We start from the raw sequence: 24,649 nt of genomic DNA on the forward strand, positions 1-24,649 counted from the left end.
AAAATTTATTTTGATATATTTGTATTATAAATACTTTTAAATATACATAAAAAAAGACTTGGTATTTTTTATAAGGCAATGGATTCTGCAAACAGAGATGGTAAAAAAATGAGTGGAGTTCCACATTTACCACTGCTTACATCATCAACGTCTTATTTTCAGGCAACATCATCATCATTTGTTTCTGGTCAAGAGGTATGTTATGTTACTATCAGCTAGAATTAATTAATTATTACTGAATTGAAAATGGTGAAACTAAATTGTATGGAGTAGTGTTTAGATAATGATATATATATGTGTATATATATTCATAAACTATGATTGTATTAATATTATCATAATCGTCAATTCAGTGCACCTCTCGTGCCCATGTAAAACATTTACTGCTCTTCCTCATGCAATCCAGAGATGATTGCATGTCTTTACCCCTGTCCTTTTTTCTACCCTTTGGAAAATCACCCCGAGTCTCAGTGTCTGATAAGCATCTCTCCACCTCTCAAAACTTATATCATCCCTTTATCTTTTTTTTCTAAGCTCATGTATACTACATTTTCTTCAATCTGTTCATAGCTGATATTTTTGGAGCACTTGTTGGGTAAGCCAGGAGTTCCTTTTGTGGACAGACCACATCACGAGAAGGCAGAGTTGACAATTAATTACAATTGGTCAAGTCCCTAAAGAGTGGAAGGAGGGCAAGATTGTGCCACTTCATAAAGGAGGTGATCGAACTCAAGCATCAAACTATAGGCCTATCTGTGTGTCAGGTGTTGTGGTTAAGTTGTTGGAGAAGCTTGTGAGAACTAGGATCCAGAGTTGGGTTGACAACAATGGTATAATCTTTGATGGACAGCATGGATTTGCTAAAGGGAGGTCGTGTTTTAGTAATCTGCTTACTTATTACAATAAAGTGACTGCTTCCTTGGACAGAGGAGAAGGATACACAGTAATATACTTGGATTTCGCAAAAGCTTTTGATAGAGTGCCTCATGATAAGTTGACAGTCAAACTAGAGCAGATGGGGTTGGATATTAGATTAGTGCATTGGATTGGAGACTGGCTATCTGATAGGTATCAACAAGTTGTGTATGGGGGTGCAATATCCAGGAAAAGGAAAGTCACTAGTGGAGTGCCTCAGGGATCTGTTTTAGGGCCATTACTATTTAACTTGTATATTAATGATATTGGCGAAGATTTGGATGGAGATATTCAGTTGTTTGCAGATGATGCAAAGTTGGGACGAACCATAAAGAGTAGTGAAGATGTTGTGGCCTTGCAAGAAGACTTGAATAAATTGAGTGATTGGGCAAGCAAATGGGGATGTGAGTTCAATGTTGCAAAATGTAAGGTTTTAAAATTTGGAAAACAAAGATGGGATGCAGAATTTATGCTTGGTGAAAATATATTGTTGGAAGTAGAGGAAATAAGAGATCTGGGAGTGATAGTGGATAAGGATCTAAAATTTAGGGGTCACATCGCCAAAATTGTGAAGACAACACAAAGACTTCTGGGAATGATGAGGAGGACACTGACATGTAGAAGTAGGGAGATTCTTGTTCCATTGTATAAGGCTTTGATTAGGCCACACATGGACTATTGTGCCCAGATTTGGTCACCTGGTTTTCAGAAGGATGAAGAGATGTTGGAAAGGGTCCAAAGGCGACTGACTAAGGTAGTTTCTGACCTCTGGAATGTCGAGTATGAGGAAAGATTGAAAAGATGTAATTTGCAGAGACTAGTGGAGAGAAGGAAGAGGGGAGATATGATAGAGACCTACAAGTTGGTAAGGGGTTGCTATAGGATCAATGGTGGAGAAGTTCTACAGCGAATAGTGGGAGATCAGGGGAGAACCAGAGGTCATCCCTGGAAACTGTATAAAGAGGGTGTGAGTAGGGGAGTGAGAGGCAGGTTTTTTTCGTGCAGAGTTGTGAATGATTGGAATGCCTTGCCTGAGAGTGTGGTGTCTGCAGGGAGTTTGAATGTGTTTAAGACCCGGTATGATGAGATGTGTGTGAGATAAAAGGACCTCCTGGATGAGTCTTTGACTCCATGAGGTCTTGTTTAATAATAATAATAATAATAATAATAATAATTAAGAGGATGGACTGTGTATATTGCAAATCACCTTCTCATTAGTGACCTGATTGTTTGGAACAATCAGAAAACAGTTGTTTCCTGATTGCATCATCTACAATAATTACATGAGATTGTGATGGATTAGGAAGCCATTTACATGAGGCTCTGTATATATTGGACACCACCTGCTCATTAGTGACTTGATTGTTATTTGGAACAATCAGGAAACAGTTTTCTGATTGCATTATCTGCAGTAACTACATATTTACAACTACATCATCCATAATTGCTACACAAGATTGTCAGTGTATTAGGAATCCATTCACAGTCTCATTAACATAAAAATTGAATAGTAATGACTTTAGTAGAACTATGAGTAATACTATACCATGATTATTATTTATATGGGTACCCATGAAGTCAAAAGACTCATCACAGGAAACCCACTCTATCCATTAACACAATACTTATCATACCTTTCGTTAAACCTATTCACTGTTGGGGTGCTCACAACTACCTCTGGCAATCGATTTCATTCATTTACTACTCTTCAACTAAAGAACCTAGTCTGCACACCCCTTACTAACCATACTCTTAGGCAACTTCCAAATTTGACCTCTTGTTTTCTCCCTACTCCCCCATGTATCAAAAAATTTCTTCTGTGTCAATGTTATAGAATCCATTTAGTAACTTATAAGTGTCTATCATATCCCCTTTCCTCTGCCAGTCATATTTTATTTTATTTAAAAAATGTTCACACTGAAATGCAATGCTACATATTATGGTCTACCAGAGCAAAGGCCAATGCCTTTGTCCCAATTGGCCAGAAAGGCAGAAGCCAAAATACATCAAGATCTATTCCATGCCAGTATGAGGTATTCTAGAAGTCACCAGCTTGGTCACTCCTCTCTGAACTCTTTCCACCACCACCTCCCAATTCCCAAGAAACACAGGTGACCAAATCTGTGCACAGTAGTCAACATGTGGCTGAATCATAGCATTATAAAGAGGATAATACCCTCTCTATCTTTACTTGTCAATGTGTTCTTCAGCATCCAAGTAATCCTCTGAACTATTTCGCCAGCTCATGCAATATGTCCTCTGAATTTCAAATCTCTGTCCACTATCATCCCCAAATTTCTAGCCACATCAATTTCCTATAAAATAGTTCCATCAATATGATATGAAGTGTGCAATCTTTTCATCCCGAAGTGCATTGCATTTCAGTTTACAACATTGAATTAACATATGGAATATCATTTTGCTTTTGCAAGATAAAACAAAAACTGTTAATGAAAACTCCATTCTAGATACAACCCAAAATTTTTATGTCATTTTCAAAAATACATTTTTTGGAGGTAGTATGAGTAATTGCTTTTTTTTTTCATCCAAAAAAATGAGCTATATGTGTTTTTATGAAGTCAAATAGACAAAAAAAAAAATGTAATCCTAGAAAACATAAATAAATATGTACTTGCAAAAGTTGCACACATAAAACAAATTTTTTGACACCTGCACATGCATTATAGGCCCACAACTCACACTGCAAGCACTGCACCCACTCCCTACTACATTTATTCCATAATACCTGGTATCCACATTTTGAAATTACACATGGCATGACAACAAACTTAGAGCCAAAAGAAACAAGAAAACAGGTTGAAATGAAATTCAGTCTTAGCCAAGAGTGATTAAGGATATGTGGAATACAATCATGGATATCAAAGTTTGAAAAAATTACCTGTAAAAATTATTAAAATATGAAAAATGAGAAAAAGTGAGAAAAAGAATATCTGCTCAAGACATCAGCTCTAATAAGACTAATTCCTTGCAGGCATCAGGGAGATGTGAAGAAGTTTTACTATGGTCCTGTAGGCTGCAACACTTTATGGGTGAGAAACTGTGATATTCCTTTTTACCTGACTGTTCCTTATTATTTGAAATTCATCTACCAAGTTCATTGACTCAGCCTCTCCGAAAGTTGTTGGTATCATTGAAACTTGGTTAAATGAGGGGATGTTCTAACAGGGATGGCAATTGAAAGATATAGTATATTTCTGCAGGATAGGGAGGATAAACATGGTGATGGACTGTTACTTTTGATAAGAGATGAACTGTGCCCTCTCAGGGTGGAAAATCACAGTGGAGAAAACACTTATGCCTTTGCGAGTATATGGTGTGAGATAGATGTTCATAAGACAAGATATTTAGTAAGTTGTTGCTACAGACCAGGGAATATAATTGGTGATGAGCATGAAATGGTCAATCAAATTAGTTTGGCAAGTGCAAAATGAGTGATCATTATGTGGTATTTTGATTATTATTATTATTATTACCCCAAGACCTCATGGAGTCAAAGACTCATCTGGGAGGTCCTTTTATCACACACACATACATCTCATCATACTGTGTCTTAAACACACTCAAACTCCTTGCAGACACCATACTCTCAGGCAAGGCATTCATTCCAATCATTCACAACTCTGCACGAAAAAACCTGCCTCTCACTCCCCTACTCACATCCTCTTTATACAGTTTCCAGGGATGACCTCTGGTTCTCCCCTGATCTCCCTATTCTCTGTAGAACCTCCACCATTGATCCTATAACAACCCCTTACCAACTTGTAGGTCTCTATCATATCTCCCCTCTTCCTCCTGTCCACCAGACTCTGCAAATTACATCTTCTCAATCTTTCCTCATACTCGCCATTCCAGAGGTCAGAAACTACCTTATTCAGTCGCCTTTGAACCCTTACCAACATCTCTTCATCCTTCTGAAAACCCGGTGACCAAATCTGGTCACAAGTCCATGTGTGGCCTAATCAAAGCCTTATACAACGGAACAAGAATCTCCCTACTTCTACACGTCAGTGTCCTCCGCATCATTCCCAGAAGCCTTTGTGTTGTCTTCACAATTTTGGCGATGTGTCCCCCTAAATTTTAGATCCTTATCCACTATCACACCCAGATCTCTTATTTCCTCTACCTCCAACAATATATTCTCACCAAGCATAAATTCTGCATCCCATCTTTGTTTTCCAAATTTTAAAACCTTACATTTTGCAACATTGAACTCATATCCCCATTTTCGTGCCCAATCACTCAATTTATTCAGGTCTTCTTGTAAGGCTACAACATCTTCTCTACTCTTCATGGTTTGTCCCAATTTTGCATCATCTGCAAACAACTGAATATCTTTATCCAAATCTTCACCAGGATTATTAATATACAAGTTAAATAGTAATGGCCCTAAAACAGACCCCTCAGGCACTCCACTAGTGACTTTCCTTTTCCTGGATATTGCACTCCCATACGCAACTTGTTGATACCTATTAGATAGCCAGTTTCCAATCCAATGCACTAATCTAACATCCAATCCCATCTGCTCTAGTTTGACTGTCAGCTTATCATGAGGTACTCTATCAAAAGCCTTTGCGAAATCCAAGTATAGTACTGTGTATCCTTCTCCTCTGTTCAAGGAAGCAGTCACTTTATTGTAATAAGTAAGTAGATTAATAAAACATGACCTCCCTTTAGCAAATCCATGCTGTCCATCAAAGATAATACCATTGTTGTCAACCCAACTCTGGTTCCTAGTTCTCACAAGCTTCTCCAACAACTTAACCACAACACCTGACATACAGATAGCCCTATAGTTTGATGCTTGAGTTCAATCACCTCCTTTATGAAGTGGCACAATCTTGCCCTCCTTCCACTCCTTAGGAACTTGACCCAGTGCAAGACTCGTATTAAAAAAATATGTCAAGGCAGGTGTCAACTCCCTGGCACATTCCTTCAGAATATGCAGTGATATATTATCAAGTCCTACATCCTTATTTACATCTAGTTTACTCAGCTCCCCAAACACCTCTTGCTCACTTACAGTCAGTCTCTCCTCCCCATCATCAACTGCTCTCAATCTCTCCATGAAGTCACAATCACAAGATTGAAAGACCTTTATGAATGACCTGCTCATTAAGTATCTCCTCCACACATTCCACAACAGCTGTCTTTATACCATTTTCTCCAATCAATGTCATCCTTCCATAATCATTCTTTCTTTTGCTGGTTACATATCGAAAGAACTCCTGGATTATTTTTGGCTTCATTAACTAACTGCTGTTCATATCTCTCTCTCTTTAGCTACTCTCACCAACCAAGTCACCCTTCTTGCCTGGTCTTTGTAGGGTTCATGAAATTGGTTATTTTCACTTCTCTTATTCTGCCTCCACAATGCCTTTTTTCTCTGTATCGCATGCTTAATCTCATTATTCATCCATCTCACATCTACCTTATTATGTTGGAGGCTTAATGGATTTTTTACAACACTCACAAAGAATTAAAATAGAATTTCATACTTCCTATATTTCATCCTAGTCACTAGGACATCTACGGGGATTACAAAAACAGTTAATGTAACATACACACAAATAATAAACAATACTGAGCCCAACCACGTGGGTGACACTAAAGTCCTATCTAGTTGGAGCGCCCTCTAAGGGCAGTAGTAGGTGGCCTGGAATGTAAGGTGGGACCTCGGGTGATGAGTGTTTCCCAAATCTTTGGAAGCTTAATACAACCGTATTTATTCAGATTTGGTTGGTTTTTGAGAGCTGCTGCTGCTTCCAAGAAAAGTCTCTCTTACTTGAATTTGCTGTGGTGGAGCATGGTGGTTTTCTTCCAAGATACCCTGTGGGTGGTATCCAAAACATGGTGAGCCAAGCCTGAATGGCCATAGTTGTGTTTGCAGATGTAAGACTTTTGTTCCTCTAAGCGGATGGATGCTGATCTGCCTGTCTGTCCAAAGTATGCCAGCTTACAGGAACAGGGTACTTTGTAAACTCCAGGCAGAGAGAGAGAGGAGGGAGCTGATCTTTTGTAGAACGGATAAGGGTAGCAAGTTTGCGGTGGGGCTTATATACTGTGTGTAGGTTGTACTTTTTTAGTATCTTGGCTATTTTTTCGGATGTGCCACAGATGTAGGGTATGGTGATGGCATTTTTAAATTCTTGTTGACGAGAAGGACTGGGAATGGGGGAGGAGTTGATTTTTTTTTGATACTGTGATCACTGTAGCCATTGGAGAGGAAAGTGTTGTGTATGTGGTTAAGCTCAGTAGTGAGGGCAGTTCCACTGGAACAAAGATTATGGGCTCTCTTGGTAAGAGTTTTAATAATGCCAAATTGTTGAGAGGGGTGGTGGTGGGAGAGTTTGTGAATGTATCTACCTGTGTGTGTGGGTTTTCTGTATACAGTGAAGGCAAGTGTATCATTAGGCAGGCATGGGTGCTTAAGGGTCAAAGCTGTATAAATGAGAGGAGACCTCCACATGGCCTTTAAAGGAATGCGGAGAACCGACCAGGGCTTCTGACCTAATGTCCAATCCTCACCTTCTCATGGTGCACCCTGTTGGGTATCTACTTGGATACTGAACGGATGAGGATGGGCTGGCAATTTGGGATTTAGCCGACCAAATTGTATTCTTATTGGTTAAACCAAAATATAGAATGATGGTACAACATGACAAAATTTCATGACGGCTGGGGCATCGCCCGGTTAAACAAGGCCCCCGTTGTTTTCGCCAGGGAACCAGGGTGAACAGCGAAAAGTCAGCTACTGGAACAAATCTGAAAATAAACCCCAACTCAACATCACCAGAGTTAAAGATCGGTACTATCAACGTAAGAAGCCTGAATGGCAAAGAAATGGAGCTAGCTGAGGAATTAGATAAGTACCAGATTGACATAATAGGGGTGACTGAAACAAAAAAGACCAAAACTGGTGAGATCGTTCTGAGCAATAAATACAAAATGTTATATTCAGGCAATTACAATCAAGGAAAAGAAGGAGTAGCCATAGTATTCAACACAAAATACGAGGCGAATCTTCTTGAATGGCAGTCAGTCTCAAGTAGAGTAATGTGGGCAAATATGAGAATGGGAACTAGACAATGAGACTTATTTGTGCCTATGGTCCTACAGAAGGTTCTACTAAGGTAGAAGTGGAGGAATTTTTTGAGGCTTTAGAAAAAGCAACTGACACAAAAAAAAATGAAAAGTTGGTCCTTGTTGGGGATCTAAATAGCAGAGTAGGAAATGATTGTGAGACATACAAAAATATTTTGTATGTCTCATAATTCGGAAAATTTGGAGAAAAGAGCAAAGCTAATAATAATGGCAAATATCTGTTGGATTTCTGCTCAGGACATGGACTGGTTATTACTAACACCATGTTCCAACATAAAAATGTGCACAAATTCACATGGAGAGAAGAGGCTAGGAATAAGAAAAGTCTCATTGACTATGCTATTGTTGATAGTGATGTTTTCTCCCTGGTGCAGTACACCAGAGTGTACAGAGGATTTGAAATTGGAAGTGATCACTATTTAGTCTTGAGCAGGATAAAATTGAATTTCACATTGAAAAGAATAACATGTAAGAAAGTTTTAAAGCGAATAAAAGTTGAGCAGCTCTCAGATGTGAACTGTAGACTAAAATACACAAAGATTATTGAAGAAAAAATGAAAGAGTTTGAGAACAGGAATCAAACCTTGGAGATTCAGTGGCAAACTCTGAAGAAAACATTGATTGATTCTGCCAGAGAGGCATGTGGTGAGGTTGTCTGTAAGGATAAAAAAATCAGACCTCCCTAGTGGACACAGGAGGTTAAAGAGGCAGTGAAGGAAAAGAAGAAAGCATACCAAAAGTTCCTGTCAAATAAGTCAGCTTGTGCTCTTAGAGAATATAGAGACAAATGCAAGAATACTAAACACTGTGTAAAACTAGCTAAACAAAAGTCATGGGAGGACTTTGGCAAGAATATAGAAAATAAATATCAAGAAGGTGGCAAAATATTCTGGAGGTTGTTGAAGAAGCTTAAGAATGGAGGAAAGAGTGCTGTAAAAGGAATTAGAGATGATAAAGGTGACATGAAAACAGGAGAAAAAGATATCCTTGAAGTATGGAGTAATTACTTTGAAAAACTGCTAAATGAAACAAGCAGTGATGACAGCACAGTGGTAAAAAACACTGACCAGGCATGCAGTCAGGAATACATATCCATACTTGAAGTAGAAAAAGCCATCAAAGGCTTGAAATGTGGAAAGGCAGCAGGAGTAGATGATATTCGACCAGAAATGCTGAAGTATGGTGGTATAAAAGTCTTACAGTGGCTGCACTGTATAGTTCAGAAAGCCTGGACAGAGGGACGAATTCCCGATGATTGGAGTAGAGCTCTCATAGTACCCATATATAAAAAGGGAAATAAAACTGCATGTGAGAATTACAGAGGTAATTCCCTACTGAGTGTTCCTGGCGAGATCTATGCAAGTATACTTGAGAAACGGTTGAGAAGAATTGTGGAAGAAAAGCTTGGTGAAGAACAAGCTGGATTCAGGCCAAATAGAGGCTGTCAGGATCAGATCTTCACTTTACGACAAATAGTCGAGAAAGTATCAGAATATTCTAAAAAAGGCATATGACAAGGTGCCAAGAGAGAAGCTATTCAATACGCTGCAGTTATATGGTGTCAATGGGGCATTATATCAAGCAATACTTAGTCTTTATTTGAGTTGTAATTCTGCAGTTAGAATTGAAGGAAGTACAGGAAGATGGTTTAATGTTAAATCTGGTGTGAGACAAGGATGTACATTATCCCCTCTGTTATTCATTATCTATATGGATCACATTATGAAGGAAAGTGGTATTAAACATGATATCAAAATTGGAGATGTTAATGTCAGCTCTTTGCTTTATGCGGATGATGTTATACTTCTAAATAAATCTGCTACAAGTCTGCAAGATTCTCTGACTAAATTGAATAGCTGTTGTAATAGATATGGTATGAAGGTCAGCAATAAAAAGACAAAGACAATGAAAATAGGCAGAATCATTGAAAATGTCAACTGTGTTGTGAATGAGAACCTGTGGAACAAGTAAAACATTTCAGCTATTTAGGCACGATTTTTACTGAAGATGGTAAATTAAATATAGAAATAGACAACAGAATCAGCAAAGCTGGTATGGTGGGAAGTCAATTGAATAAATTCATATGGAATAAGAGAGAAATTAGTCGGAACACTGTGTTCAAACCAGTTTTAACTTATGGATCTGAGAGCTGGGTCAGAAGTAAAACACTTGACCAAAGACTAGAGACCACAGATATGAGAGTCCTGAGAAAGATTATAGGCATGAACAGATGGCATCAATGGCAATATCATATTAAAAACGAGGATATTAGGAAAGAACTTGACATTGTCAGCATCCAGGAATGCGTTAGCAGAGCTAATCTCAGGTGGTATGGTCACTTAAACAGAATGGGTGAGGAAAGATTAGCAAAACAAGTGTTCTCTGCCAGGTTGGCAGCAAAACGACCCAGAGGAAGACCAAGATATAGATGGATTGATACGGTACAAAGTGCCTTAGACGATAGAAATATAAGATCTGATAATGTTGGAGTCTTGACAAGTAATAGACTGATTTGGAGGAAAATTGTAGATAGGAAATTAATAATGATGTAATTTTTTTCATGTAGTACTATCATATCCTGTACACCCCTTGAGGGTACATAGCAGGAATTTGATGATGATGATGGTGGTGACTAAGGTGTCTAGGAAGGCAATTGTTCTTTTCCTTTTCCATAGTAAACTGGATTCTTGGATGTAGGCTATTGAGATGACTGAGGAAGGTGTCTAACGTGTCTGGGCCATGAGGCCAAATAGAGAACACATCTACATATCTTAGCCAGATAGAAGGTTTGAGTGGGGCTGAGTCTATGGCTCGTTTTTCGAAATCTTCCATATAGAAATTGGCAAGGGGGGGTGAGAGGGGGGAACCCATGGCAGTTCCCTCTATCTGCTTGTAGATTTTGTTCTTCCAAGAGAAATACCCAGAGTTAATGGCAAAGGTAAAGAGATCTAAGATGTCGGGGGGGGGGGGGACGTTTTCTAAGAGAGATAAGGTGTCAGTTAAGGGAATATTGGTAAACAAAGAAGAGATATCAAAGCTTACCAATATGTCAGCACTTAAGCCTCTACACACGAACACATCTACCTTATTTAACCTTCTGATCCTTACAACACATTTAGACATTGCTTCTATTAGACAGTTCTTGAATATCCCCCAAGCTGTATTGACCTCTTTTTCAGCTAACTCCCCATTCCATGCTACACCTGCAAGCTATCTCCTGAGCTGCTCATAAACACCAGCCCTGTAGTTCCACTTATACCCTTTTCTCACAGGGATCCTCGCACTGCTGTCAACCACCCAGGTAATCACCTCATGGTAACTCTCACCAATTGGTGGATGATTTGACACCTCATTATAATTACATCCTCTGATGAGATGACCAAATCCAAGACCCTTAATCCTCGTGTGCCCTCTTACATACTGTCTGAGGTAGTTACCCCTCAAAAACTCAAGAAACTAATTTTCTTTACTTCCAGTTGCTATCTCATCATTCCAGTCTATATTGCCATAATTAAAATCCCTCTTTTCCTTCTTTTAAGTCATTTATTTATCTTATGACTTGAAAGGTTTATCTTCTTCTTCTTCACTACTATGACCCTTTATGGATTTAAAAGCACAGATTAACTTCTTTGTCATTCTAGTTTTTAAGAAATTTATCTCCATGTTTACTGTTGCTTGCTATAGCAACTCCTTCAGTTATTACATTGTCTGATCTTTCAGTATTCATCTCTGTTTTTTTATTTATTTATCATCATCATCATTATTATTATTATTATAAAAACATTAGTATATTTAATAAGTAATGATGTTCTACCTAGCTCAGGGGCTCACAGTGGTGAGTATGGGCATGGCAAACCTAAGACACCTGAGTTAGACCCAATCTTATTTCCTACAATATACACTTGGTATATTATATCTGTAGATGGGTCTTCTACTCTTCTTTCCTCCCTCCCAGTGCTATTTTAGAGCAATTCGAGAGCAAGGGGGGGGTGACCCTTTCCTTTCAAACTGTAATTTCCACTATCTCCTTCTGTAGCGTCTGTTCCCCAGGTTAGGGGCAGCTACAAATAGTGTTGGATTTCCAGTGGAGCAGCTGAAAAGAAACCTGGTAGAAAGGTATAAAATAGAATTCCCAAACTGACTGGTCATTGTTGGAATTTAGACCAACCTCACCCCCCCCCGCCCAAATGACAGTAAGAAAGAAAAACAATATAAACCAAGGCCAAAATGTGCATCATTTCTGTCACCTAGAAAGGACTCTCCCTCCCATTCCAATGAAGTTTACATCTTAAATTCTCAAGGAAGGTTGAAAATGGAAGTAAAAAATGGGATACATACAAGAAAGCAAAGAAAAAAATAACAAGTAACTTAAGCATAAGTATGTATAATGTAAGAACACTTTTGAAGGAAGACAGAGAAGAACAACTAGATAATGCGCTTTCTAAATTGGATTGGGATATAATAGGACTTTCTGAAGTAAGAAATAATGGAAACCAAGAAAGAAATATCTTTACTTCATACAATAGGAGGAGGAGGAGGACAGAGAGGAGTGGGATTAATGATAAAAAAGAACTGGAAGGACAAGATAATAGATTTTACACCAATAACAAGAATGACATCTATGACCATAATTATAAATAAAGGGTTCAACCTAAAAATAATACAAATATACACACCCACCTCTGAACATTCAGATGAGGAGGTAGAGAAATTTTATGAAGAAATAGAAAACTGTTTAAGATTAAATCAGAATAAATGGATTATGGGGGTAATGGGAGATTTTAACTGTAAAATTGGAATGAAGGACAATAACAAAACAGTATAGGAGAGTTTAGTATTGGAGATAGAAATGAAAGAGGAGAAAGGTTAGTAAGATTTACAGAAAGTCGGGGTCTATTTATAATTAATACATTCTATAAAAAAAGAAAGATATGAAAATGGACATGGCAATTGTCAGATGGTACTACAAAAAATGAGATAGACTTTATTTTGAGTAATAGAAAAAAATTAATAGAAGATATATCAGTAATAAATAAGATATATTTTGATAGTGACCATAGATGGTCAGAGCTAAAATTAAATTACAAAAATAATAGAAAAAAATAGGAGTGACACAAAAAGAAGAGCTGTTAAAATAGATAACGAAATGATTAGAACCCAGTACAAAAAATGTGAACATAGATAATGAAATTATTAGAACACAGTACAAAAAATTTGAAACGATTTTGACAGAAAAACTCATTTCAAATGAAGAAGAACACCTAACCCTAAACAAAGAATGGAAAACATATCATCTATAGAGATCTAATGTGGAAATGGTAAAAACATGGAAAAACAGCCAAGTAAGAACTAATAGATTAAGTCAAAATACTAAAGACCTAATTAAGAAAAGTGAAGAATTGAGAATAAAAAAACATAAAGGTACTAGGAAGAAAATAGAATTTACTGAATTTAGAAAACTAGTGAGAAGAGAAAGAAGAAATAATATTAGAAGACATAATGGATTCATGTTCCAGTCAATCAATGCCCATAACTCTGCATTCAACATATCTGCCAATGAATGGCAGTTTTTATGTATTATTTTTCGTAGTGTTAAATTGTGAATGAAGATGATTTATTAATACTCCATTCATGATTTAACATGAATTGCATTTCCTGAGCTAAGTTTGTTCCTAAATAAATTGTAATTTAAACACTTACTGTTATTTGTTCTGAAATAATAATTGTAATTTTTTTTTAGTTATTTTATTTTGTATAAATTATTAATATAACTTGTAAATGTATCCTAAGTGAACTGTAATATATGCATTTTATATGTTATAATGGAAAGTGAAAGTATTTCTAACTGAAAGTGAAAATATTTCTAAGGGACTCTGCTAATGTGATTTGATTGGCTGCTGTCAGAAAACTAAGTTATTTCATGATAGCGCATGCCTTAGCATTGAGAACTGTACAATGATCATGTGATAATTTCGTGGTTTGGGCGGGATAAAGAGAGAGGATTTATGAGATAGAGGAAGAAGGAACCAGAAAGAAAATGGAGTGAGTGTAGATAGGTAGTGAAACGTGACCTAACCCGAGATCGAACGTCGCGATAAAGATTTGGAAGCTTGTTCCGATTTTAATGAATCTTACTTCGAACTCATAATTATTTATAGTTTCCTGTCACCTTGTAAAGGAATTTACCAAAGTGAATGGATAATAATAATATGATTGAGATTTATCGTAAGACAAGTTATTACGAGCAAGAAAATATCTTTTCCAGTCTTGGCAAATAAGTTGTTGAACTCAGGGACTACAAGTTTTGTGTTGTCTAAAGTAGAAGATTATCGAGTGCCTAGAAGTGTTGTAAGAGTTTTCCATAATGTGCAAGCTATGATGATCATACTGGTAAGAATATCTATTCTATAACTAACGTGTGATAGTGTTACTTGTGTCCGGAGAACTTGGTCAAATTTCGTGTTGCTGGAGCCAGCTAGTCAAGCTTGAATGAGTGATATTATAAAACATTTCCTTGTGAAATTAATGTGAGAAACTTCATTGAAGAATTAGTTCATGTTTGAATGTGTTATCTCACTACGTATATGTAAAATGTAGACTGAGCCTTTTAAGAACTATTTTAATCCCCTGATAAATATTGATGATGCTTGTTAAGTGTTTGATAAATTGAAGTTTACGAAAATTTCACTGACACTAAAAAGAACTAACTTTTGAATGTTTTGCTGAATATTGATATTGTTTAAAGTGAAACTAAGTTGAAATCCTAATGGATGTGAATTGTGAAAGTCATATAAGTTCTAGCAGTAAATGATGCACTCAGCTGAGTAGAATCTTAATACTTTATTGAATGTATAAATTATTTTCTAATTGCATTGATCTTAATAGAGTTCTTGTTTCTTATGTAAGAATAATTTTGTGAGAGAATTAAATATCTTGTTTAACTTGATTCTTGTGCTTGCCTAATTTCAGTTTCATTGCACCGCTCATTAAAATACGAATCTTGCGGGAAACCCTAAATATAGTTAAGAAATTATCGGCCTGTAGTGCTATTTGATGCTCGATTCCTTCACAATAATTGTGTAATTTCAAACATAGAGTGACGCAGTATAATAAAAATTTTCTTTATGTTTGAATGTGGGGTCAACCAACAGCTAGCAAATATAAGGTTGGATGAAAGACAAACCCAACAGTAGCACTTTACAGTAATGTTTGATGAGTGTGGTAAGTCGTCCACTGTGGGTAGCACTTGCAGTTGATTGCTTGCACTTCCAACTCAGTATGATATCACTGATTGTTGATCTGGGATGGCTTAATTTGTCAAAAATTTGCCGAGCACATAGGCCTGCAACATGGCATCCTATCACAATGCCTTTTACAAACTCTTTTTCTTTCACCTGGACATAGTTTAACTGACCTGGAAGCATCGTATTCCTACAATTTATACCAGCTACAATTACATGACTTGTTCACATAGTACAATATACCTTGCCCGTGGGGGGGGGGGGGGTCCATTGATTTCCAAGTAGTCAATGGACCTTGGAAAGAAGTGTGTGTATATATTTGATGCAGCTGATTTATTATTACCATTCTAAGACCCCCCCCCCCCCATGGAGTCAAAGACTCATCTAGGGGGTTCTTTTTTCATGAACACAGATCATCATACCGTACCTTAAATATTCAGATTCTCTGCAGACACACCACCCTCTCAGGCAAAGCATTCCAATCATTCACAACTCTGCATGCAAAAAATCTACTTCTCATTCCCTTGCTCACACCTTCCTTATACAGCTTCCAAGGATGACTTCTGATTCTCCGCTGATCTCCCACCATTTTCTCTAAAACCTCTTCAACATTGATCCTATAACAACCCCTTACTAACTTATGTCTATCATATCTTCTTCCTACCCACTAAACTGTGTAAATTGCATCTTTTCAACTTTTCCTCATATTTGACATTTCAGAGATCAGAAACTACCTTAGTCAGTCACCTCTGGACCCTTTCCAATATCTCTTCATCCTTTTGAAAACCAGGTGACCAAATCTGTGCACATTAGTCCATGTGTGGCCTAATCCAAGCCTTATATGATGGAACAAGAATCTCCTTATTTCTACAGGTCATTGTCCTCCACATCATTCCCAGAATTCTTTGTGTTGTCCTCACAATTTTGGCAATGTGTCCCCTAAATTTTAGATTCCTTATCCACTATCACCCCAAGATCTCTTATTTTCTCCACCTCCAACACCATATCCCTACCAGACGTAAATTCTACATCCCATCTTTCTTATCCAAATCTTAAAACCTTACATTTTGCAACAGTGAACTTGCATCCCCATTCCCATGCCCATTTAATCAATCTATTCAAGTCTTGCAAGGTCACATTTTCTCTACTCTTCTTAATTTCATCCCAGCTTTGAATCATCTGCAAAACACTGAATATCCCATTCAAATCTTTGCCAATATCATTAACATACAGATTAAACAGCAATGGCCCTAAAACAGACCCCCGAGGTACGCCACTGTGACTTTCCTCCTCCGTGATATTGCTCCCCCATACACAACTTGCTGATACCTATCAGACAGCCAATCTCTGATCCAGTGCACTAATCTAATTTCCACTCCCATCTTCTCTAGTTTGACTATCAACTTATCATGTGGTAATCTATCAAAAGACTTTGCAAAATCTAAGTATACTACTGTGTATCCCTCTCCTCTGTTCAAGGAAGCTCACCTTACTGTGATAAGTAAGTAAACATGACCTTCCTTTAGAAAATCCATGCTGTCCATCAAAGGTAATAATACCATTGCTGTCAACCCAACTCAGAATCCTAATTCTCACCAGCTTCTCCAACACCTTAACTACAACACCTGACACAGAGACAGGCCTATAATTTGATGCTTGAGTTCTATTATCTCCCTTATGAAGCAGCACAATCTTGTCCTCCTTCCACTCCTTTGGAACTTGACTCAGTGTGAGATTCATATTAAAAAATATGTCAAGGAAGATGCCAACTCCCTGGCACATTCCTTCAGAATATATGGTGATATATTATCAAGTCCCATTGCCTTATAAACATCAAATTCACTCAATTCCCCATATACCTCTTGCACATCTTACACATAGTCAGTCTCCTCCCCATCATCATCATCAACTGCTCTCAAACTTTCCATGATGTCACATTCACAAGAATGAAAGACCATTATTTAGTGCCCATTAAGTTTCTCCACTGTATCTTTTGCAGCAGTTGTCCTTATACCATTTCTCCAATCATTCTTCCACAATCATTCTTTTTTTTTTTCTGGCCACATATCGAAAGAACTCCCTAGGATTCTTTTTGGCTTCATTAGCTAACTGCTGCTCATACTTCACTTTTACTACCCTTACCAACCATGTCACCCTCCTTGTCTGTTCTTTGTAATCCTTTTGGAATTAGTTATTAGTACTTCTCTTATGCTGCCTCCATAATTCCTTTTTTCTCTGTATTGCATACTTCATCTCTTCATTCATCCATTTCACACCTATTTTATTTAACCTTCTGATCCTTACAACACATTTGGACATTGCTTCTATTAGACAGTTCTTGAATATCCCCCAAGCTGCATTGACCTCTTTTTTCAGCTAACTCCTCATTCCATGCTACACCTGCAAGCTATCTCCTGAGCTGCTCATAAACACCAGCCCTGTAGTTCCACTTATACCCTTTTCTCACAGGGGTCCTCGCACTGCTGTCAACCACCCAGGTAATCACCTCATGGTAACTCTCACCAATTGGTGGATGATTTGACATCTCATTTATAATTACATCCTCTGATGAGATGACCAAATCCAAGACCCTTAATCCTCGTGTGCCCTCTTACATACTGTCTGAGGTAGTTATCCCTCAAAAACTCAAGAAACTAATTTTCTTTACTTCCAGTTGCTATCTCATCATTCCAGTCTATATTGCCATAATTAAAATCACCCATAATGATCACCCTTTTCTTATTTGCTTGGCTAATTTGACTATACATTTGACTATCACCACCATCCACATTACCTGGTCTATAACAACATCCCACCAAGTATTTGATTCCATTTACCTCTATCTCACACCATACTGCCTCAAAACCACTGGCACTATTTCCATCTTGCATCTCTCTACTTTGTATCGACATAACTCTTTCTCTATCATCAATAGCACTCTGCTTCTCTTTTTATAAGACAATTGTTGAAACTGACCAAGTTATGCAGCGTACAATTTATATTAGCATATTTAAAAGTTTATTTGCTTACCTACGGAACCTCCTTATCTCTCTCTACTTCCATTTCAGTTTCCTCTATATTCTTTTCTCTGAACCTTTGAATTGATATCATGTACCCAGACATAGTATTTAAGTTATTAAACTTATAGCAAATTATTCTTATGTGCATAATGTATATAAAAAAAATACTCTATTCATTCAATTTTTTTTATATATATTAATCCCATACATGAGAGGTTAAAGAATCTATAAGTATGATTCTTAGGATTGAGAAAGAAGTTTTATTGACTTTTTTTTTTTTGAAGAGCTACAGATTGTAGTTGTTTCGGAATTCTTTATAAGGAAGTCTGTTTCAGAAGATAGAAGTAGGTGGAATAAAAGAGTTAAAAAAAAAAGAGAAGCAGGTTTGGTGTGTTTGCAGTTGTACTGAAAAGGGCTTCTGCTGTTTTTATTTTAACAGGTACAACATAAAGTAGAGGAATGATGGTTACCAGTTCAATAGAGCATTGATCATGGATCTTTAAATGACTCTTTTCCCAGTTGTCTGATCCTGTGTTGATAGGCTAGCAGTTCATTCTTCTATTCACATGCTGCTATCTACATGCATTAGATTTGCATGTGGATAGCAGCTATTTTTTCTGAGATTAACATGGTTCAGTATATTTGACTTTATTTGTAAGGAGAAGAGAAAATTCTCCAGAAAATTTTCCTTTATATTTTTATTCATATTTTAGATTCATAATTCAAAATGTTTAAGAAATTTGCAATATCTGAAATATAAGTTTAGACTCAAGACTTTCCTTTTCTTGCTGATTCAGAGGAAGAGAAGATTAATTCTATATTATTTCATTTCAATGTTACTTCTGTAATTTTTCTGCTAACTGCATCTCTTTTTTCTCATTTCTCTTGCAGTTGTTACATTATCTGATCTTTTACTGTTTATTTCTCCTTTCTTTTTGTTTAAAATAAAAACAATGGTATCTTTATATGATTTTTTTTTTTTTTTTCAGTTTGAAGGTGAGTTCACCAATCTCGTACAGAGATAGCAGGGTTTTTTCTCTCAGAAACTCGGGTTTTTCATCTCGTATACAGACAAATCACCCTTCAGAACACACACACAATTTACAGACAAAAAATACTGGGCACAATGGCATTGGTGAATTAAGTGGTGGAGATGGAGATTTGTAGAGTTGGTACCTCTCCTCGATGAGTCTTTGTACACCTTGGAGGTGTCACAAAATAATAAAAAATAACTAATGATGTTCTGTCATGATATCTAACTATGTTGTATTTGGCACAACAATAACAGCAACAGACTTAGTGTGAGGTTTTTTATTACATAGAATTTTTGCCCAAGTATCAAGTATATTCAGTATAAAATTCAAATTTTATTTGAATTAAATACAAAAACAAAATCATTGTTATAGAAACAATGATTTACCAATGAGAATGTGTGAAGTACATGTCAATGACAGAGAGAGAGAGAGAGAGAGGTATAGTCTCAAAAACTTTTCAGGTGCTAATGAAAATTTTAAACAACTTAAAATTAGATATATACATATTAATGCGAAATGTATGAAATAAGTGAAATTATTATTATTTGACACCTCCAGGGAGTACAAAGACTCATCGAGGGAGGGCACCTGCTGTACAACTGTCTCCACCACTCAATCCACTAACTATGCCAACACCATCTACTGCCGACCACCACTGGTATTTCCACAGACAATCACAAACATCCATGCCCACAGCGGGATTTGAACCCGCAGCCTTTTGGCTGGAGAGCGGATACGCTAACCACTTGGCCAGCCAGGCTGGCAAATGAAACAAACATAAAACATTTTCAATGTAGTCTGCATAATGTATTAAAATGAAACTATTTATTTGCCTTTTATATATGCTAAACTTTTTATTTCAGTTGATGAGGAGATTAGAAGAATATCCTCCTCTGGTTCAAGAAAGCTCTTGGACATTAGCAGTTCCTTACAAAGAACGATCAATTTTCCATTCTCCAAGTGAATCAATTGGTAATAATTTTACACCAACAGCGCGACACCTTACTGTGCGGAAGTTAAGCCAACTTCCAATAAAAAGGCATCATCCACTTCCTTGTATCCTTTTTAATAATTTTTTTTAAATAGATTTGACATTCTTTTGAATGTAGTTATTTAAAATGTGACAATTTTATTAAATTATTATAAACAAAATATTATGTCGGTTTAGTCATTTATAGAAAAGACCATTTTAGAGTTAGAATCCAACTCTGTAGAATATTACCAAGATATTTCAGGAATATCTATACTGATCAGACTGTCCCAAAATTTTGGTGAAGTTCAGTTGGGCTATAGCACCCAAGTCCTCTTACTGCATCTTGGTTGGCCTATAGGCAAAAAACTATTAAAATGGAGAAAATTATCTAGCCAAAACTAATGTAGGCAGGGATTGAGGTTTATCATCCACACCCTCTCAGAAGAAAGACCAAACATCTCTGTCACTAGACACTACTAGATGGTACGTTTCACCACCCAGTGTGATACCATCACTTCGCTTACTGGACAAGTGGCCAAAAGTCACATTTGAATCGATGCCAGTTTAAATAGCAAGCTTACTATTTTAGGTGGCACTCCTATGTAATCTTCCTTTTGGTTACTACCAAATGCACATGATTAAGGTATATGATGCAATAAAATATTTTAGATTGAAAATGCTGGATTTTCATGGTGATGAGAATATGTTAGAAAGGGTCTCCCACAGAAGATTCACAAAGTGGCCAGTTGTCTTTGGAATGTGAAGTACGAGGACAGATTGAGAGAATGTAAATTGCAAAACCTTGTGAATACAAGGAAGAGGGGGATGGTTATGATCGAGACATATAAGCTACTCATGGGTTATCAGGTTAATATGGAAGAGATTTTTCATAGAATAAGAGAGGGGGAAGGTAGAACAAGAGGCCATTGTATAAAGAGGGTGTGTGCAGAGGAGTGAGGAGAAAGTTCTTTTCATGGAGAGTGGTTGGTGAGTGGAATGCATTGCCTGAGTATGTTGTGACCTCTCTCTGACTCCATGGAGGTCGGATGTTAATAATAATAATGATAACTATCTGCATTGAACAATAACAACATCCATATTAACTCAGTACTATTATAAAATAACAAATATTCAACTGTCATGCACTGTGTTGTGTATAATCTAAACTACAAAGTCTGCAAGATTTTCAATAACGGTTGCCATTCATGAAATGTCAATTACCATGGGAAATGAAACAGCAACAACCCAAATCAATACAATTAAAATTACTGTACTACAGGGGCAAAAAAGATTTTATCCAATCTAGCTATTATAGAATAGCTACACAATATAATAATAATAATAAAATACTGATTTCTTAACATATTTCAAATATATCACTCCTTTCCTTTGCAACACATGTGTGCGGTCTTTTACACAACTAGTAAATGCCAGACTTCAAGTCTGACGTTGTCCAACTTAGATTCAATGTACAACTCAGAATCAAAAAAAAGAGATTTTTTTTGGCTAAAATCTCTTTCTTTCTCTCTCTCTCTCTCTTCTGATTTTCTGATTTCCTTTCCTTAAATTATTATTATTATTATTAACATTTGACCTCCATGGAGGCATAGACTCATCGTAGGAGGTATTTACTATTGTACACAATGCTCATCCAACTGCATCTTAAACTGATTCAATGTATCCACATCCACAACACACTCAGGCAATGCATTCCACTCACCAACCACCCTCCATGCAAAGAACCTGCTTCTCACACCCTACTTATACAGTTTCAAGCAATGGCCTCTTCACAACTTGTTCTACTCCCCTCTCCCATTCTATGAAAAATATCTTCCATGTCTACCCGATAACAACCCCTGACCAGCTTATATGTCTCAATCATATCCCCCCCCCTCCTCCTATTCACGAGGCTATGCAACTTACATTCTCTCAATTTGTCCTCGTACTCCACATTCCAAAGACCACTGACTACCTTTGTGAATCTTCTCTGTACCCTTTCTAACATATCCTCGTCACCATGAAAATCCGGTGACCAAATCTGTGCACAATAATCCATATGAGGCCTGATCAAGGCTTTATACAGTAGAATCATAATCTCTCTATTTCTGCATGTGAGGGTCCTCACATCATTGCCATTATATGATGTAATGTCTTCATAACTTGTACAATGTGGCGACTGAATTTCAGGTCGTTGTCCACTATCACTTCTAGATCTCTCATCACCTCTGCTTCTGTTAAAGTTTCCCCACCAAGTGTATACTTTGCATCCCATTGTTCCTTACCAAATCTCAAAACTTTACACTTTGCAACATTGAACTGGTAGTTCCACTTACTTGCCCAATCATGCAATCTGTTCAAGTCCTCTTATTATTATTAATTATTATTATTAATAATCAAGACCTCATGGAGTCAAAGACTCATCTAGGAGGTCCTTTTATCTCACACACATCTCATCATACCGGGTCTTAAACACATTCAAACTCCTTGCAGACACCACACTCTCAGGCAAGGCATTCCAATCATTCACAACTCTGCACGAAAAAAACCTGCCTCTCACTCCCCTACTCACACCCTCTTTATACAGTTTCCAGGGATGACCTCTGGTTCTCCCCTGATCTCCCACTATTCGCTGTAGAACTTCTCCACCATTGATCCTATAGCAACCCCTTACCAACTTGTAGGTCTCTATCATATCTCCCCTCTTCCTTCTCTCCACTAGTCTCTGCAAATTACATCTTTTCAATCTTTCCTCATACTCGACATTCCAGAGGTCAGAAACTACCTTAGTCAGTCGCCTTTGGACCCTTTCCAACATCTCTTCATCCTTCTGAAAACCAGGTGACCAAATCTGGGCACAATAGTCCATGTGTGGCCTAATCAAAGCCTGTAAGGCAATAACATCCACTTGACTCTGCATTACTCTTGCCAATTTTGCATCATCTGCAAACAGCTGGATATCACTAGTTAAACCCATCCCAATATCATTAACATACAAATTGAACAACAATGGCCCCAAAACTGACCCCTGCAGTACACCACTAGTTACCTTTCTCTTTCGGGATACTGTACCCCCATATATAACTTTCTGATACCTATCTGACAGCCAGTCACTGATCCAACACAGAAGTCTGTTATCCAATCCCATCTGTTTCAATTTATTTAAGAGCTTATTGTGTGGCAGTCTATCAAAAGCCTTTGCAAAATCGAAGTACACCACTGCATCTCCCTTGTCCAAGGTATTTGTCACCTTGTTATAGTACATAAGTAAGTTAGTGAAACATGATCTCCTTTTAACAAACCCATGCTGATAACCACAGAGAATACTGCTGTTATGAACTCATTTCTGTATCCTACTTCTGACTAATCTCTCCAGTACCTTCATCACAACTCCAGATATACAGATTGGCCTATAATTTGAAGCTACAGCCTTTATGCAGTGGAACAATTTTACCCTCCTTCCATTCCCTTGGAACCTGTGGTGTTTCAAAACTCTTATTAAACAGCCATGCCAATGCCAGTTCCCTGGAACATTCCCTTAAGATGCGTGGTGATATGTCATCAAATCCTAATGCCTTTTTAACATCAAGGTTATTTATTTCCTCAAATACCTCCTGCTAACTCACAATTAAGCTATCCTCTCCTATGTCCTCTACACTTAAGTTCCTCATGATTCCACCCTGATCAGGATGAAACACCCTTATAAATTGACCACTGAATGCCTCAGCAATGTCTTCTGCAGCAGTTACTATTCTATCACTTTCATTACTTAACTTCATCTTTCCATGATCATTCATCCTTCTACTTGCCACAATCTAAAAAAACTCTGTAGGGTTTTTGCTTAGCCTGATTTGCCAATTTCTGCTCATGCTTTACTTTTGTTTTCCTTACTAAGTGAGTCACTGTCCTGACGTCCTTTATATTTTTCATGTAACTGATTACCATTATTCATCTTGTACTTCCTCCAAAGTACTTTCTTTTTCCAGATTTCACACTTAAGCTCCATATTCATCCATTTTCACCTGCCTTTTTCAGCCTTTTGGCCTTTGGAATATATTCACTCCCTGATGCTGTTATGTATTTCTTTCTGCTGTTCCCATACAGCATTTATTTCCTTACTGCTCAACTCCTCATTCCATGTTATAGGTCCTCACATTGCTTGCTGGCAACCACCCAGGTAATCACTTCATGGTCACTCTCACCAACTTGGAGGGTGATTTATTATTATTATTATTATTATTAAACAAGACCTCATGGAGTCAAAGACTCATCTAGGAGGTCCTTTTATCTCACACACATCTCATCATACCGGGTCTTAAACACATTCAAACTCCTTGCAGACACCAC

At 37.2% G+C, this 24,649-nt stretch overlaps 1 protein-coding gene across 1 annotated transcript in view; it reads left to right on the plus strand.

Annotated features, from left to right (window-relative positions):
• Positions 1-78: 78 nt before the first annotated feature.
• LOC150108077 (dynein axonemal heavy chain 3-like) overlaps positions 79-24,649 on the plus strand; it is a 170,289-nt gene continuing 145,718 nt past the window's right edge. The window contains exons 1-2 of the mRNA XM_090415941.1: positions 79-195; positions 20,196-20,304. Coding sequence (XP_090272067.1) covers positions 79-195; positions 20,196-20,304 — 226 coding nt within the window. The remainder of the gene's footprint in view (positions 196-20,195; positions 20,305-24,649) is intronic.

This window comes from Typopeltis vanoorti, chromosome 3 (genome assembly GCF_054136105.1).
Source record: "Typopeltis vanoorti isolate ZY-2024b chromosome 3, IOZ_Tvanoo_1.0, whole genome shotgun sequence".
Lineage (NCBI taxonomy): Eukaryota > Metazoa > Arthropoda > Arachnida > Uropygi > Thelyphonidae > Typopeltis > Typopeltis vanoorti.